The sequence below is a fragment of the Barbus barbus genome (genome assembly GCF_936440315.1).
Source record: "Barbus barbus genome assembly, chromosome: 31".
NCBI lineage: Eukaryota > Metazoa > Chordata > Actinopteri > Cypriniformes > Cyprinidae > Barbus > Barbus barbus.
The window spans coordinates 2,922,763-2,942,057 of record NC_136759.1 but is presented as its reverse complement, the minus strand read 5'-3'; the positions used below and the strand labels follow the sequence as shown (position 1 = coordinate 2,942,057).

General features: G+C 41.8%; 1 protein-coding gene and 1 long non-coding RNA gene across 2 annotated transcripts; both read left to right on the top strand.

Moving 5' to 3' along the window:
* Positions 1-6,583: 6,583 nt before the first annotated feature.
* LOC306851079 (uncharacterized protein) lies at positions 6,584-9,307 on the top strand. The gene is made up of 3 exons (XM_079387140.1): positions 6,584-6,813; positions 7,455-7,570; positions 7,670-9,307. Exons 1-3 carry the CDS (start codon positions 6,797-6,799, stop codon positions 8,590-8,592), a joined length of 1,056 nt encoding a protein of 351 aa, XP_079243266.1. The 5' UTR covers positions 6,584-6,796; the 3' UTR covers positions 8,593-9,307.
* Positions 9,308-17,020: 7,713 nt separating this feature from the next.
* On the top strand, positions 17,021-19,266 carry LOC306851051. Its single transcript, XR_013782469.1, has 3 exons — positions 17,021-17,160; positions 17,600-17,772; positions 17,895-19,266. It is a non-coding gene; the product is annotated as an uncharacterized lncRNA (long non-coding RNA).
* The last annotated feature ends 29 nt before the right edge of the window (positions 19,267-19,295 follow it).

Below are 19,295 nucleotides of genomic sequence, written 5' to 3'. Positions count from 1 at the left end.
CCAGTCAATTTCAAGACAACATATAATATAGTTTGCTTTGAATAATGCAAGTCAAAACAGCTGTCATGTGAATCACCAACTGCTTTACTAGCTGCTGTCTGTCTGTCAGGAAGCTGTTGATCCACTGACAGACGGAGGTGAGGACGGAGAGCTGGGTTAGTTTATTTTGAAGGGTTTCCGTGATGATGGGTGTTAAAAGCGGAGCTGAAGTCCACAAACAGGATCCTCATATAAGTCCCTGGTCTGTCCAGATGCTGCAGGATGAAGTGCAGTCCCATGTTGACTGCATCATCCACAGACCTGTTTGCTCTGTAGGCAAACTGCAGGGGGTCCAGTAACGGTCCAGTGATGTCCTTCAGATGAGCCAAAACCAGTCTTTCAAATGATTTCATGGCTACAGACGTTAGTGCCACAGGTCTGTAGTCATTAAGTCCAGTAATTTTGTGTTTCTTTGGGACGGGGATGATGGTGGAGCGTTTGAAGCATGAGGGGACTTCACACAGCTCCAGTGATCTGTTGAAGATCTGTGTGGTCCAGATCCAGCTGATCAGCACAGGTTAAAATAAAAATAAACAACATCAAATAAAATAAATGCTTTACATTCTCATTGGGGAGATTTTTCATTTGTCGAGCAATTCTTGTCAAATTCCTCAACTTCACTAAAAGAAAAGATAAATGCTGTTGTCAGAAATGTTGTGTAACACAAAAATCCAACAGTTTTTGTACAAACAAAAATGTAAAACATACCTTGAGTAATAAATGGGGCCCTGGAGGAACACCTCTTCAGCCTCCTGCCAAGACAAGCCCTGCAGCTCGCAAAGACCATGAACCATGTCCTGTACAAATAAACCATCTGGGAAAAAATACACAAGTCACACGCAAATTATTTAGACAATCCAACAGAGCTCATATTGTCAATTCAATGCAGATTACTTGATATTTTGATGAAAATATATTTTTCAAGGCCGCATTTTATTCCAAAGATCTTATTTGTAATTATTACAGAACTTATTTGTCATTGTTACACTCTTATTGTGTTACTACTATTATTTTTCTTACACATACTACTACTACTAATAGTATATGTAGTAGTAATATTAGTATGAAATAATAATAATTAATACAGTAATACGTACAGTAGACCTACATAGTACTAAAATATGTTACAAATAATAATTTTATATATTTTATTTGAACATTTTTTATTTTGTTAGAAAACATATTAAGTATCCCAGAATGGTACAATAACACAGAAAATAAGAGCAAGCTGTAAATATGATAAAATAATGCTATCTTTCGACACTAATTTTGATCAAATCAAATACTGACTAAGCTAGCAATAATAGGTTACGCACCACGTGTTTGAAAATAAATGGGGAGAACAAAATTCACGGCTTATTTAGTCGAACTATTTATCTAAACTATCATTAAATACAAAAATAGGCTATTCGTGTGTTGGTGTAATAAGATGTCACATTGATTTATGCCATGAAACCTGCTAATTTTCAGGTAATTTTCGCTTTAATAAAATTAATAACCTTACTCACGTGTCCGATGTTGCTACTTGCTAGCATTTTTATAATGTTGGAAATTATTACAGTACACACCGCTACAAAACAAATGTTCATCCGAACAGCAGGAGGCACAGTCTGAAAAACGATAGTTCTGGGAGTGCAGGTCTGACTCTGAGCGTGCAGTTGGGCCTCCAGGCCTGCAGCTTCATCCTACTCGTCGCGAGCGCTTTTGGAACACATCAGCATGATGACATCAGAACAATCGGACACTTTTCTAACCTGCATGCATCTCGCGGTGACCACCGGCGATCGGTTCTGCGCAGATTTTGCTCATCTCAAACAAGCCTAGTGTCCGACATAGAGAGCACAGGTGAATATTGAGTTATATCACTGATTAATTGAGTATTGCTAAAGTTAAACTATCCTGGGTGCGTTTCCATGCAACTATGTAACTCCTGTAGAGCATAATCTATGTGAATGCCACTATATATAATGATATGTTGTTTATGGAAAAAGAAAAGTCAGATTCTAGAGATTCTCTGCTGAGTCTCTCGGTTATATTCTGATAATCTTCTGGCATCAAAACCTTAAGACTTGAATGTTTTCTCACATTTGGCGGATAAAAATATGATTCTTGATACTTCCAGACCTGATTTCTGCTATTATCTTGAATTTTCACATTTATCAAACTAATTATAAATACTTAATATGTTTATTTTAGACCAGAGCTGACTGAAGGGGAGGAGGAACACAGTGACGTCAGAACTCAAAGATTAAGAGCCAAAACTCTGCACACATTCAGCTGATTGTTCATTGATGGAGAATTTTAAACGGCGCCAGAAAACACACAATAAAGTGAGAGATCGTGTGTGTAGTGAGTGTGGGAAAAGCTTTAAAAGCGCTTCCTATCTGAAACTGCACAAAAGGATTCACACTGGAGAAAAACCTCACAAGTGCTCATATTGTGACAAGAGTTTCTCTGTGTCAGGAAACCTGAAAAAGCATGAGCGAGTTCATACTGGAGAGAAGCCGTATCACTGCACTCAGTGTGGAAAGAGTTTCACGTGTAAAAATGGTCTGGACTGTCACCTGCTCGTTCACTCTGGAGTAAAGGCATTTACCTGTGATCAGTGTGGTACAGATTTTAAATTATCATCAAAACTAAAAGAACACATGAAAATTCACACAAATGTGAGACCGTATGCATGTTCATTTTGTGAAAAGTGTTTTGCTCGACAGGATCATTGTAAACAGCACCAGAAAACACACACCGGCGAGAAAGATCATGTGTGTCGTGAATGTGGGAAGAGATTTACTAGAGCTGACAATCTGAAGCAGCACCAAATACTTCATACTGGAGAAAAACCGTACAAGTGCTCGTATTGTGACAAGAGTTTCAATCAGTTAGGATCCCTGAAATCACACGAGCGAGTTCACACTGGAGAGAAGCCGTACTACTGCCCTCCGTGTGAGAAGAGCTTTAGATGTTTAAAAACCCTTAAAAATCACATTAAAAAATATCACACTTCGTCACAGTGAGCAACATTTTCACGTTAAAACAGTGAAGTAATTTGTGTGACATAAAATATAGTTTCACCCAATAGCACAACAGCATCTAGTTGTGCATTTAACTACAAAGTGTACAATAGAGTGATTCCTGAAGCTTCCATATAGTTTCATATATTTTATGCACTGTCATTATTGTTTATCTTTTTTGGCTATGACTCCAGTCAAAGTAGACAGGAGACCTCACCATATTTCACTACCTACATTTCACTGCTGGTTATACCCTGTTTAATTGTGTATGTGACAAATAAAAATCTTGAATCATAGATCGATGTCAAAACAGGATGTGCAGCTTCACCATATCCTGTACTGTTGTAAAGACTGTATTCTTGCAGGCCTCTATGCACACATGCAAATACAATAGTAGAGTAACTTCATACGAAAATGGTTATTCACATTGATTTGATTAACTCATATTTTGTGTAATAAAATATCAGCAAATATCCCCTCCCCTCACACCGAGGGTCTCTTTCGAGCATGCTGCTCCTCTCTGAGCTCCCCAGACTGACCCTGTTAGGTTTGCTTTCCTTGTTGGTCGAGCTAGCATTGCTCCCCTCATAGAGGGTCACCTATAAGCATGCCGCTCCCTTCTGAGCTGTCATTCAGCAGCCTCAGGTTGTTAGGCCTCTATATGCCTCCCTGTTAGGTTGCTCCCGTTGTTGGTCGAGCTAGCATTGCTCCCCTCATAGAGGGTCACCTATGAGCATGCGTTCCCTTCCGAGCACCTGAGAATTGGATTCTCTGCTCTGTGGGATTCACTGTGCAGTCATGTCATTGGGTCAGGACTGCTCTTCCCCTTAGCCTGATCTCATGGTATGATCGGCAGTGCTCCCCTCACTCCAAGGGTCTCTTATGAGCACGCAACGCCTCCCTGAGCGTTGAAGTTTCCCTCTCATCCTGAGAGTTGAGTTCTCCACCCCCTCCAGAGTTCTGTGAATCAGCAACTTCAGGTTGTTAGGCCTCTCTCTGCCTCCCTGTTAAGTTGCTCGCTTTGCTCCCTAGAACGGTGTTTACAAATCCGTGTTATGGTAAGTGCGCACGCTAGTCACTGTGCACTTTCTGAAAGCCACGCTGTGGTAAGAGCGCACATCAAGTGTTTTGCGTTTTTTCTAAAATCCTGTACGGTATGGGTTACGTACTGCGGCTTCGTGCCCTTTCATTGGGTTGGTTAGGCCCCGGTTTCGCCTTGGGCCCCACTCTACTTATTTCTCCCAATGTTTCTGGGCTTGAACAGTGGGTTATTACCAAGGGTCTGTTGAGACAGTTCCCTCAGCGAGCTTGTGCAGAGCAAGCGGTAGCCTCTGGGTGACAGGCCAGGACCTAGCTACTATCCTAGGCACTTGGCCGTATCCCCTTAAGGGAATCTTTTCTTATGATTCTAAGCCTTCAAGCTCTACTCTATGTCCGGGAGTCCCGGCCCTTAACAGGATAAGTTTTTTAGGGTATGCAGCTCGGGTCTTTGGCCGTAGGGGATAATGTCACTGACAGCCGTCTAACCGTCTAACTGACTCTCCCTTAGCCCAGCAGAGTTGGTACTCAGTGCTCGCCTTTTGTGCTTGGCTTGCACTCCCCTCAGCATGGTGGCATGGGTATTCTGTTCCCCATAGCGACCCCTAGAGGATGCAGTGTCTCGTTCCTTACTCAGGGAACAATGGTTACATAAGTAACCTGAGATGTTCTCAAATGTAAGTAAATGCATTTTGCACCTTTATAGATTGTTATTTGATCAATAAATGGTGATGGGCAAAGTAGACTAATAGTGTAATCTATTAACTACACATAAAAACCTGACTTTTTAATAAAAAAAAAAAACAGATATGGGTGTCATGCCATAAAATATTTGTAATAAAACTGACTTTGTATTTGTGAATTTATTAAAAATATTGTAAGTTACTATTTATAACACTTTAATTTTACAAAGAGCAAAGAACATTTTCATTCAGTCTAGCCCAGTTGTTCTCAAACTTTTTATACCGAGTACCACCTCAGAAAACATTTGGCTCTCCAAATACCACCATAATGACCAACATTAAAATACAGTAGCGTAGTAGGCCTAACTATTCAGGCACAGTTCAAGAAGAGGCAGTTTTATTCCTAATAAGAATATTTATTGTTGTCAGCCACTTTAACTTTGTAAATGCACAGTTTGAGAGGTAAATAAAAAAACTTGCCATATGTTTTCACACCCTATGGAGATGCAGAAAGCTTCCTTCCCTCCTGTCTTTCCTTCACATTTGTTCCTTCTCCCCCTCTTCAATCCCTCCACATATTCTTTCCTTCACTCAGAATCTCAGAATGATTATATAAATATAAAATGTTCTGTGCCAATGCAAGTGAATTAAAACTCATGTTTAGTATCATTTAAAATGTTTCAGTGTGACTGGTTTAATGGTTTCAATCTTACAAGAAGTAGACTAAAAGATAATGGATCCTAAGAGTTTAGAGGTGTTTTGTTTACTTTGGGTGTGCCCTTTCCCAGTGTCTTTCATGCAAATTACCATCTGCCCCCAAAAGGTGTAAATCTCTCAACATCTATGCCTTAATCAATGCAAATTCCAATTGTTAGCATTTGGAGGATGTTTGTCTTGATCTGATTAGGCCTATACTTAAAGGAAATATTGCATATATACTTCATATTCCATCTTTCTGAAGTCAGGTGTGCATCCTTTGCTCTTAGTTTTATCTTTGAGAATTTGATGTCTTGTTTTGTCATTGAACTTTTAATATCTTTGAATTGATATCTCTGAATTAGCTATGTAATTGGTATAATAAATATTTACCTGACTGATAATACGTTGTTACATTTGATTTTGTTTTGACTCACTCTGAGATTATTGACTCAAAATTGTGCTTATAGATAATTATCAGATAAATTATCCTATGAATTATCAATTATAACTGACATGGTAACCTAAACTCATAATAAGATGGAGTCAGATAACAATTAGATTAACAAATTCAATTTTTCATTTCGGTATAAAAACAGAAATATAATTTTGCAGTTTGTCTCAACACATTGACACCAAGTAAATGTGCTTAATGTGCCAATTTACAACAGATCTCAGACATCATCAGAATGAATGAGCTGAAAACTGAACTATTTGGATGAGACAAAGAGGCTTTTATCATCTGGAGAAAAGCCATTTAACTGTGATCAGTGTGGTAAATCCTTTATTTCACCATCTAACAAAAAAGCATTCATAGGTAAAACGCCTCATGTGTGTTCTTTTTGTGTTTTTCAGGACTGGAGACTTATAAACAGCATCGGGAAATATGATTTCTGTCTCCGTGTAATAACAAAAATAAATGACTATTTCACTGACAAGGTCTTGAGTGACTAGGATGCATTGATGCCATCTGCTTATTCATTTACATTTATTAATTTGCAACTTACAAATGAGGAATACAACAAGCCACAAACATGTTTTAGTGTTCTGAGTGTACAAGAAATGATCCACATCCATTTATAAATGACCAGGAATATCCATTAGGTGGCAGTAAACACTACAGAGGTTTCCATATGAATCCGCAAAAACAAACAGAGAGAATCTCAAGGCAGGAGGCAAGTTTTACTATTTCAAGTATAGATTTTACTTCTTTGAAAAGTCCAAGTTTACTGTCAGTGTTTAACCTTGTTTCTATGGTGTAAATAGTAGCTGGATGCTTAAATTTGAAGTCTGGATGTTGGCACATGTTCCTGTTTTACAGAGATTCACATGAAGCAGCTTGAGAGGTGAGGTATTTAAGCACTAATTTACACTTTCTGTGCACAGGTTTTAATATTGTGGGAGAGTGATAATGAACAGTAGGATTTATTTTGTGGTTCATTTCTAATATAAAAAAAAATGTATTGTACATGCCTGCCTTGTGGACATCACCTTGACATAGTCACCACTGATAAACTACTAAATATAATGTAGAAACTTTAATTTTCAGAGAAGCTGCTTTTGTAGGAAAAGCAACATTGGCCTACAAATAAACATGAATTGAATTAACTCATTTAGTCATTAACTTGATTATACTTTCTGGAGATGACCTTGTATATTAAATGCTTTTATGTTTTCGGTATTAAATTTAAGTGTTAATTGAATAATTTACCTGTTTCATCCTTATTTAGAACCCTAGAGCTACCATCCTATAGAGCTGTTTTATATGCACATAATATACAACCGTGTCAAAATATTCTGTATTTCTAACAGCAAATACATATGTTCACTTAGTTTAAGTGTAATAACAGTAATTAATTCAGTAGCACTAATTTCTGAAGGCATCTGAACCCACATTTGACCAAGCCCCTCCCATACAGAGATGAGGTCCACCCACTTTGACGTCTCTAGGCTTATATAAACTTGGGAACTATTCACATTGTCCTAGAAGAGAAGAACAAACTCCAGCAGCTGAAATCTGTCTGACTGTTAAAGAGGAGACTGAAGACATGAGTGATCCAGAACCATCCGGAATAAATCATGAAGATACTGAGCAACAAACAGGTTGGTGTTTATTTTTGAGTCTTCATTATTGACTACTGAGGTTCATCTGAATTTATGCATTTCTCATTTTTGAACTATTTATAACTTTTTTTCAATTAGACCAGATGAAAGAGACCGAGCAAAGACAAGTACTGAGTGAAGTGGAGGAGAAACACGGTGACTTCAAAACTCAAAGAATAAAAGCCAAATCAGCCTGTGATCAGCGTGCCAAAGATTCATCAAATCTGAAAACACACCTGAAAGACCATATAAATGAGAAACCTCTCTCGTGTTCTTTCCATGGAAAGAGTCGCTCATTGATGGAAAATTGTAAACCGCGCAAGAGAACTCATAATGAAGTGAGAGATCATGTGTGTCGTGATTGTGGGAAGAACTTCGCTAAAGGTATCCATTTGAAACAGCACCAAAGAATTCATACTGGAGAAAAACCTCACAAGTGCTCATATTGTGGCAAGAGTTTCACTCAGTCAGGAACCCTGAGAATACATGAGCGAATTCACAGTGGAGAGAAACCATACCACTGTACTCAGTGTGAAAAGAGTTTCAGATATAGAACTGATCTCAATATTCATCTGCGCGTTCACTCTGGAGAAAGGCCATTTACCTGTGATCAGTGTGGTAATGATTTTAATTTATCAATACATCTAAAAAATCACATGAAAATTCACACGAATGAGAAGCCTTATGCATGTTTATTTTGCGGAGAGAGATTTGCTCGACAGGATCATTGCAAACGGCACCAGAAAAAACACACCGGCGAGAAAGATCATGTGTGTTGTGATTGTGGGAAGAGCTTTACTAGAGCTGACAAACTGAAACAGCACCAAAGAATTCACACTGGAGAAAAACCTTACAAGTGCTCGTATTGTGACAAGAGTTTCACTCAGTCTGGAAACCTGAAAGGACACGAGCGAGTTCACACTGGAGAGAAGCCGTACTACTGCCCTCCGTGTGAGAAGAGCTTTACATTTTTAAAAGGCCTTGAAATGCACATGAAAAAATGTCCTAATTCATCACAGTGAGCAACATTTTCATGTTAGAACAGCCTAGTAGAACAGTTAGAACTTTTTTTTTTTTTTTTTTTTTTTTTATATTGTGCAGTGCTTTGACACAATTTGCATTGTAAAAAGCGCTATATAAGTAAAGGTGACTTGACTTGACTTGACTAGTAAATAGTATGAGATAAACAAAATATTGAGTTTCTCTCAAAAGCACAAAAACATTTAATTTTGTGAATTTTGACTTGTTCTTAGGCTGATTAAGGAACTATAGTGTGTAGGATGTTTATAATGTGAGCAGAAGTGAGTAAAAGCAGAATAATTCCAGGAGGCCCCAAAGGCAACATGGATGACCGTAAATCAGAGATCCTACTGCCAACAAGTCTGGAGCGACATACCAGCCATCTCCTTCACAGAACAAGATTGTTAAATTTAGGCGGATGACTCAAGATTAATAGACTGCACATCTGATTCTCATGAGGAAATGAATGGGTTCCCCTCGAGGACGGGGAGCAAAAAACCTGTTGACCTTCTTCACAGAACTCTCACTCTCTGAAGAATGCTGCCCTAACATATCAAACCTGCATAAGATCGTCTGATTTATAACCAATCATCATTCCACTGCATAATGCCATATCGTCTCTGTAACCCAATCATTTGACTATCCTGTTTTAATCACTTGTTTATGTGCAGTGCTTGAAGTGGGCAAAAAGTGCCGGTACTACCCCTACCCCCTTTCAAAAATAAAAATACAATAGAAATAAATTATGGGTGCAATTATTTCAGTCTGGTTCTCATGAGAGCACTTGGAGATTTGGTTCGGTGCTCACACTGCACCTCATGTGACCCATTAAATACAACTTGTATTAATAATAGTAGTAATATAATATAGTTTCTCTTTATTTGTTTTTATGAACAAAATAATAAATTAATAATAATTCAGATGTGTGGAAAACTCCTCCAACATATAAAGTACTTCACGAGTTCGCCCTTGCGTATAATGAACAGAGTTTAAGGTTTATGCGTATTTGGCGTGCTGTCCGGGGAGAGGGCTCCGAGCTCTGTGAATTACTCCCGAACCCGGGGCACTCCTCCTGTCCGGGGAGAGGGGTCCGAGCTCGGCATTTAGCCCGGACCCAGAGCGCTCCCCCCAAGATGCGATTAGCGCGGGCGGGACAGCAGCCGGAGTGGGGCGTTGATAACCCCCAAAATTTGCAAGGCTTCAGGATGGAGAGGCGCTGGACGTCGCTTGGAGTGGAAATGTTGCGGTGGCATCTGAAAGAGAATGTGGCTTCTGAGGAAGCGGCTCTGCTGCCGCATCTGGAAAGAGAATGCAACTGAAAGGGAATGTGGCTTCTGCGGAAACGGGCATTGCTGCGGCGTCTGAAAAGGAATGCGGCTTCTGCGGAAGCGGGCACTGCTGTGGCATCTGGAAGGGAATGTGGCTTTTGCGGAAGTGGGCGCTGCTGTGGCATCTGAAAGGAAAATGCAACTGGAAGGGAATGTGGCTTCTGCGGAAACGGGCACTTCTGCGGCGTCTGAAAAGGAATGCGGCTTCTGCGGAAGCGGGCACTGCTGCGGCGTCTGAAAGGGAATGTGTCTTCTGCTGAAACGGGCACTGCTGTGGCGGTATCGAATGAATAGGGCGCTACTTGTAGTATTTGAAAGAGAATGTGGCTTCTGCGGAAGCGGGCACTGCTGCGGCATTTGAAAAGAGAATGTGGCTTCTGCGGAAGCGGGGCAGTGCTGCGGCATCTGAAAAGGGGATGTGGCTTCTGCGGAAGCGGGCACTGCTGTGGCGGTATCGAATGAATAGGGCGCTCCTTGCTGCATTTGAAGAGAATGTGGCTTCTGCGGAAGCAGGCGCTGCTGCGGCATGTGAAAGGAGAGTTTGGCTTCTGCGGAAACGGGCACTGCTGCGGCGTCTGAAAGGGAATGCGGCTTCTGCGGAAGCGGGCACTGCTGCGGCAGTATCAGACGAGCGGGGCACTGCTGCGGCCTTTGGAAGAATATGGCGTCTGCGGACGCGGGCACTGCTGCGGCATCGGAAAAAGAGTGTGGCTTCTGCGGAAGCAGGCACTGCTGTGGCGTCTGAAAAGGAATGTGGCTTCTGCGGAAGTGGGCACTGCTGCGGCGGTATCGAATGAGCAGGGCGCTGCTGCGGCGTCTGAAAAGAGAATGTGGCTTCTGCGGAAGCGGGCACTGCTGCGGTGGTATCGGATGAGCGGGGCACTGCTGCAGCATTTTGGGACAGAAAGTGGCTTCTGCGGAAGCGGCCACTGCTGCGGTATGTGGAAAGGGAAGGAGGCTTCTGCGGGAGCGGTTACTGCGGCGGAGCGGGAATATGCGAAGGCTCCTGTGGGAGCGGGGTGCTGCTGGGATGGTTTGGAGTGGAGGTGAGCAGCTATGGGTGGATAAGGGGATCAGCTAATGAGGGTTTGTTGCGCTTCTCTGATGAGGAAGCGTTCTGACCGAATGTAGGTCTTGAATACCTCTGATGTCCAACGGCCGAGTGTCTGGATCTGAGGCTGGGAGAGGCCTTTTTGGGCGGCTGTGGTAGCTGCGCCTATGCGAAAGGAGTGGCTGGAGTAGTGATCTGCTGGGATGCCGGATAGTAGTAGGACGGACTTGAGGTGTTTTTGGAACCAGAAGCGTGTGGCAGGGCGATTTGAGTCGTCGACGAAAAGCGGGTCGGATGGGAGTTTGGCCTGCGGGCTCCTGTACTGTAGGTAAGCTAAGAGGGTTTGGTATGGTTGGATTGGTGACTGGAGATTGAAGATATAAATGACGTGGCCTCTTCTCGCTTGGTCTGTCTTGCTTTGCTTGATGAGATAGGAGATTGCTTCGGTGTCTGGTGCTGATAGGTCTGAAAGGGTTGGATGGATTTTTGGATTGAAGCTGGATGTGATGGTGAGTTCCGAGCATCTGAGAAAACCGAAGAAGGCCAAGATGAACATGGCGTCGAGCATGCGGGCGGTGTGCGTGGAGTGGTAGCCTCTGCGGAGGGTGGAAATGCATTTAGTTAAGGTTTCTAGTGTTATTGGCTGTCTAGCGTCTGGGCGGGTGGGTTGGGCTCTTTGGATGCCCTTAATGAGCATGGATGTCTGCGGGCTGGTTATTCCTGGGGAGGGTGAGCCGAGCATGAGCTTGTGGAAGAAATGGATTCCGCTGAGGTAGCCTTTGATGGAGCTGGCCTGGAGGTTTTTGGTGATGTTGAGATGGGAGATGAACGAGGTGATGGTGAGTAGGGAAAAATCGGGGAAAGGCAGGTTGTAGGTGCGGTGGAAACTTTTGAAACTATTCCAAGCAGTTAAGTACGATTGGAGGGTCCTGGGGGAGACGGCATGGAGGATGGAACTGAGGGAGGCATCTAGGAGGGTTCTTAGAGGGTGATTTACGGGAATATCAGCTCTGAATATGGAGGTACTGGCGTTGGGAGTTCGTCGGCATCTGGCACCAGCAGCCTGAATTTCTGAAAAGCAAACCGAGAGAGAGAGTCAGCTATTTGATTTTTGGACCCGGGGACATGTTTTGCATTTAGAATGAACTGGCCGCATGCCGAGATCCAGATGAGACGTCTTAGAAAGGGCATTAATGCAGGGGAATGAGACCGGCCTTTATTTATGCAATGCACGACCGCTTCGTTATCGCAATGCACTACGATGCTTGCGGTGGACCATTCTTTCCCCCATAGAACCGCTGCGGTGACAAGAGGATATAACTCAAACAATGCTGAGGATGACAGGGACTGCGGTAAATCTGACAGCTGGGGGGGCCACGTGGATGCAAACCAGCGGCCTCTGTAGAATCCCCCGAAACCGCAGGAGGGGGCGGCATCCGTAAATAGTTGGATGTCGTCGGGGTGGGAAACCATGCTGTTATAGAAGAAGGATAAGCCGTTCCATTGTTTGAGGAAGTTTATCCATAGCCTGAGCTCGTTGCAACACGAGCTGGATAGGGATAGGTGATCCTCCAGCGCGTGCACGGAGGACGCGAGGGATAGTAGGTGAGAAATGAAGGGGCGGCCCTGCGGGATGATGCGCATTGCGAAGTTTAGGTGACCGAGGATAGACAACAGCTCGCGCTTGGAACAGTTTGGGTTGTCTAAGAGGGCGGAGGCGACCAGGATCGTTCTATCGATTTTCTCTTTGGGCAGGGAAGCCTGGAATTTTTTCGAGACTAGTTTGATGCCTAAACATTAGATGGAAGTGGTTGGGCCCGTGGTTTTGTCCTGGGCGAGCGGAATCCCGAGTTTGGAAAAGACTTCCTGGACTGTTGAGAGGTGTGCGGCTGGGATGGAGCCGGGAGGCGAGATGAACAAAAAATCGTCTAAAAGGTGGATGAGGTATGGGATTTCGTAGTTATTGGAGAGGATCCAGCAGATAGCCTCTGCCAGCATGTCGAAAATTTTTGGGCTGCTTCTGCAGCCGAAGGTTAGGCGGACGGAAAAAATAAAATTTCTCGTGCCAGCGTATGCCGAATAAATGCCAAAAATCTGGATGGATGGGCATTATTTTAAAGGCGGAGGCGATGTCGACTTTGGCCAGCCAGGCGCCGCGACCCGCGTCTTTGATCAGTGTTATGGCTTGGTCGATGAAGAGGGTGGTGAAAGTGATGACAGGAGAGAAAAAAGGTCTATGTCCGCACCTGTTAGGATCTGTGCTCTGATGCTGCTGGCGACAGGAGGTGGTTCCAGGGCAGGAGCGTTCGGTGGGATGGGCGTCGGAGTGGCGGATGCCAGCGTGAACGGAGGGCGAGCCTGAGGATGAGGAGGAAGAATGGCGGCCGTTGGAGCCGCTGGCGGAGGCAGGCTCGCGCTGGCGTCGCCTCCGGGAGCGAAGACGGAAGGGAGGAAAGGAGGGAGAGAGGAGAAGGGGGGCATTTGCGCCTGTGCCGCTGACGGAGGCAGCCTCACGCCGGCGACGGCTCCGGGAGCGAAGATGGAAGGAAGGAACGGAAGGAGAGAGGGCTCGTAAGGAGTCTGGGCTCGCGCCGCTAGCGGAGGCAGCCTCGCGCTAGGGTTTGAAGGCGGAGCCTCAGGCCATGGACCGGGGAGCGCATAGCGGGAAGGAGAGAGGAGAGGCTGTAGGTGAGCTGGAACTGCCGGCGGAGCCATGCTCACGCAGCTTGTGGCTGAGGGGGCCGGTGCGGCGCCGGGGGCGGCTGGGCGGAGAAACGGGCTAGGGCTAGCAGCGACGGAATCCGGGGCATGGCCCAGGCTTGCCGAGGGCCTGCTACGGCGGTTTGAAGACCGGAGACTCCTCCTCGCGGGCGTGGCGTTGTTTCCAGGCCGTGAGTACGGGCCGCTGCGGGCCGGACTTGGTTTGTCGGCCGTTTTTGATGGAGGAGTGGAAGTCGGCGCTGGGTTTCTTGGCTGGAGAGATGAGTAGAGGTTGTAGAGCTCCGCCTTGTTCATCCGCCGTGAGAAGTAGACGTCGGCGTTGTTCAGCGCTTGTCTTAGGCTTAAGACTGTCCACTTCTCGATAGCGGGGACGAAGGAGCTGGCTGAGGCATATGAGGATGTGGGAGAAGGTGGAAGATGCCTGGAAGGGGGAGTCGAGGGCGAGACTCGGCGTCTCAAGGATTGAGAAGCGGCTCGGGAGGGCCGACGGCCCCGCGGTGTAGCCGTGGGCTCGATTGCGGTGTCCTGGCAGGTGCTAGCGCGCTGGGCGGCGCTGGGAGACTCCAGAGGACCCTGGTTGTCGAGGGAGTTGTCGTTGGTGAACATTTCGATCTCTGACATCGTGGCGATTGGGAGTACCAATGCTGAAAACTGTAGAGAGAATGAAGGTAAGATGGTTTGGTCTATTTATAGAAGTTCTCTCTCGGCTGATGGGATAGACTGAGTGATTGCTGATGGTGAATTGGCCGTGTTAATTATCCGCGCGTGCTCCTCCCGAAATTTGTTAATAAAACATCACATGTTGATTTCTATAAATGCTTAAATGTTTTTTTTATCTTTAAATCTGATGCTAAAGTAAAACTATTCAAGGGTCTGTTTCCATACAACAATTAACTCGCTGCTTAAAATCTTGTGCATTATAGCGATGAATTGCTTCTTATTAATCTTTTTCATGTGCTGATAATATACTGCATTACCAAGATACTCTGTATTTCTAGTAGGGAATATGTTTAATTAATTTCAGCATAACTGAAGCAGTTTAGTATAAATTAAGTCCTCTATTTTTGATTTCTCCAGATCTGGTCCTGTGGGTCTCAGTATCAGTGATCAGTGAAGCCCCTCCCACAACAATTCACCTATAAATACTGGAGGATATTCACATCATCCTACAAGAGAAGAACAAACTCCAGCAGCTGAAATCTGTCTGACTGTTAAAGATGGAGTTTATTAAAGAGGAGACTGAAGACATGAGTGATCCAGAACCATCCAGAATAAAACAAGAAGATACTGAGCAACAAACATGTTGGTGTCCGTTCATGATTCTTCACTGTTGACTTCTGAGAAACATTAAAGCTTTAGTTCACAAGGTTTAGTGGCTGTGAAATAATGACTGTAAGAGGTGAAAAGATCAAGTTGACTTAGAAGTGTCAAGACCCCAAGTAACTATACTTACAATGCATGTAGTGTGATAGTAATGATAGTAACCCCTTCTTGTATAGTAGGCTATGATTGGGAAGGTCTCTGTGTGGTTGGTAAAATGGTCTCAATTTTACAGCTGTGACTTATATTATGAGGAAGATTCTGCTGATGAGGGGTGTGTCTCCCTCAGGTCTGTGAGAATTTTTGTTTTGCTTTCTCCACCCAGGTATGACCCTGGGTGAATAATATAGCTAAATAATGAGTTCAAAACTTAAAGAAGAAAAGCCAAACAGCTGCACACCTGCTCACAGAGTGGAAAGAGTTTCTCACACATGCAGAGGAAACCTTAAGAGACACACTGGAGAGAAACCATACACATGCTCTCAGTGTGGAAAGAGTTTCACTGCAGCATCAGGTCTCCGTTATCATCTGCACAGAAAAGCCATTTAGCTGTGATCAGTGTGATAAAAGATGTATTTCTTCATCCGATCTCAAACAACACCTGACATTTCACTCGGATGAGAGGAGGCCTCACTTGTGTTTTTCACTGCTGGCTCATTATAAACAGCATCAGAAAATACATAATGGTTTTAGAGATCAAATGTGCTTTGAGTGTGAATGTGATCTCTTTATAATTATATATTTCTTACATAATTGAACTCTTAATTTAATTTCCGGTCAAGAAACCTGAAATCACAGGAGTGATGAGTTTTAACCACTCAAAGAATCTAGAGATTCGTATTAAAAAGCATTGTTTTTTTGTCACAGTGAACAAATATTTTCTTCATATCCAATATTTTCAACTTCAAGTAAATCGTGAAATTCAGAAACTTTGAAATGCCACACTGTTTGTGGAGGTGTTTCTTGTCAAAATAAACTTAAAAATGGCCTCTATAGGAAACAATTTCCTCAATTTGAGTTTAAATGGACTTTTTGAGTCTGATCCCAGATAAACTGAATTGAGCTTGATCCCATTGAAAGTCAATATTTACTGAAAAAAATTTGACATGTCAGCTTTGTTTTTTAAATATGTCATCAGTCGTCCTTTTTTTCACTTTCACTTTCAATAAAGGTGAGTTATGCTCATGGCAGCTGAAATTGCACATGTATTTGTGAATGGTATTGTAAAGTTTAGGGTTCATTTAAATGAATTCAACAAATGTTTGTGATGCTATTTTAATTTTTTTATTTAGTTATCACTGTTTTTTCTGTTTGTATGAATATAAATATATATATATAAAGTATGAAAATTGTGAAATGTCTCAAGAACTTGATGAATTTTGTAATTTTGAAAGGTCATAAAAATAAAAATAGAAGTTCAGAATCTGAAATCGGATTGGATTCGGTCATTGGAAAATTAGGGAATGTAAATATAAATATTATATAATAATATATTATATAATATTATATATATATAACATTTTATAAAGTTTTTGTTTTTATTTTTTTTAATACTACAATTGATTGCTTCTGTTGTCCTCATGTGTAAGTCCTTTGGATAAAAGCATCTAAATGACTAAATAATAATAAATATCCATTAGGTGGCAGCAATACTATAAAGTGCATAGGTAAATCAATAAAGAAGAGGTTATCTATAATAGAATAATGTTAGGGCATTCAAATTTAAACACTTAAAATAATAGGGAAACATCCAAATGGGTTTATGTGAAAAATGTCATGTTGAAGAAAAAATACCTCATGTATTTCTTGAATGTAGTAGGCCTATATGAACAAGAAAGGGGGAAATGAATAAAATAATTAATTTTTAAGGTTTTAATAAAATGTTCAAGTTAAATAAACATTTAAGTCTTCTTTGATTTGATGAATTAGAGAGACGGGACTGATGAATAGAATATAAAACTCTGTTCTTCCTCCAGAGCAGAAGGTGGCGGTAATGCACCTATTTACTTTGGTTACCAGCCGCCGTTAAAAACGAAGAAGAAGAAGAGGAGGAGGAAGAAACAATATATGTATATTTTTAGTTTGTATGTTGCAATATGAGAGATGTTCCCGGTTTACAGAGTTTGATATGAACCATATTGATAGAAGAGGTATTTATCTATTAATAAATATACGCTCTGTTTTTGTATTAGTATTGAATATCCACAAATTCTTCTTAGTTTTGCTTTGTTTGATACTACTAACATTGTATTTTATCATTACTTAGAGTCCTGGGTTACATAAAGATGAGGTTGCTTCTTATAGAGCTGTTTATATACTAATTATATACCGCTTTACTTAACAAATGTGACCCTGGGCTGTGAAAACCCAGCTAAAGTCATTTTTTTGTGATTTATTGTTATGTAAAATCCTTCATAAGGCAAATTGTCAAAATGTATCCTTGGTATCTTTAATATTGACTAAGACCATGTCAAAGATTGAAATCAGCTTGTTGTCTCATAATTAGATTTAGCCTGGATTTCACAGAGAGGGTCACAACTATGTTCAGTATCAATTGAGTCAGTTTTTCCCCTTTTTTGTGGGTCTCAGTATAAGACAGTGATCAGTGGAGGATATTCACATCATCCTACAAGAGAAGAACAAACTCCAGCAGCTGAAATCTGTCTGATTGTTAAAGATGGAGTTTATTAAAGAGGAGACTGAAGACATGAGTGATCCAGAACCATCCAGAATAAACCATAAAGATACTGAGCAACAAACAGGTTGGTGTCCGTTCATGATTCTTCATTATTGACTGTTTTGGTATCTGAAATATTAAGTAATAGGCCTATATAGATGGTAAATACAGTGTTCACTTGAACTGAGTCTAACTTTTGTATTTTAGACTGGATGGAGATGAAAGAGCAAAGACAAGAACCCAGTGAAGAGGAGGAGAAACGTGACTTCGACTCTCAAAAAACACAAAGCAAAAACCCACACACCTGCTCTCAGTGTGGAAAGGGTTTCAAGTGCAAAGGATACCTTAAAAAGCACATGATAGTCCACACTGGAGAGAAATCATACACGTGCACTCAGTGTGGAAAGAGCTATTCACGACTGGACACTTATAAACGGCATCAGAAAAAACACAATGGAGAGAAACCGTACAACCTCCCTCAGTGTAAAACAAATCATCTGCACGTCGTTCACACTAGAAAAAAGTCATATAACTGCAATGAGTGTGGTAAAGAGTTAAATTCACTGTCAGGTCTCAGTCGACACATGAAGTTGCATAAAAATGAGAGGCCTTATTGCTGTTCTTACTGTGGAAAGAGTTTTACACAGCTGAGCAATTGTAAACAGCACCAGATAATACACACCGGTAAGAGAGATCATGTGTGTTGTGAGTGTGGAAAGAGCTTTATTACAGCTGGTGATTTAAAAAGGCACTTGAAAATTCACATTGGAGAAAAACCTCACAAGTGCTCACACTGTGACAAGAGTTTCATTCGGCCTGAACACTTGAGAGTGCACGAGCGAGTTCACACTGGAGTGAAGCCGTATCACTGTACTCGGTGTGGAGAGAGTTTTAAACTTTTTCGTAGTCTGGTGATTCACATGGAAACACATTGTTCTGTGAGCAAATGTTAGCTACAGATTAAAAACCTATTGTATGTCAACAAAATGAAAGGAGTTTTTAACCTGGCTTTGCTCAAATTTGTATGCAAATGAGTGCAAATTTAATTAGATAAAACACCATTTGCATATTTAAACATAAGATTTTTGAAACTTGTAATACAAAAAATGTTTGCAATAATTAATAAGGGGAAGTATGGCGATGTATGTTAAATTTTACCCTATTCACCTGGGGTGTTTTGCATTTTTAAAAAACTGTTATTGTAGTGTTAATGTGTTATCTGATTGTCATGGGATATATTATTGTAATTTATATAGCACTGTAAGATTCATATTTGCACTGTAGTAAATAAACCATAAAGTGTGAAATTAGTTTGAAGTCTTCTCAACTTCACTGATCTGTTTGATTGAACAAATCAGCTTTTATGAGCTACACGCCTCGTGCTTTATGTTATTAATTCACTAAAAGCAATCGACTCGTAAGAGTTGTTTGTGTTCTCCATATTATCCTGGAAGACTTGTGTAAATCTGGGCAATATTCTGACAGAAATAACAGCTATCGTGTTAAACTGAGCTGCTGAAAAGCTTCTTTGTCTTATTTCAATTTTTTTCCATTGCAAGTGTTTAACATCTGTTTAATTTAACAAGTCAGTTTGCTTTGCTTTTATAT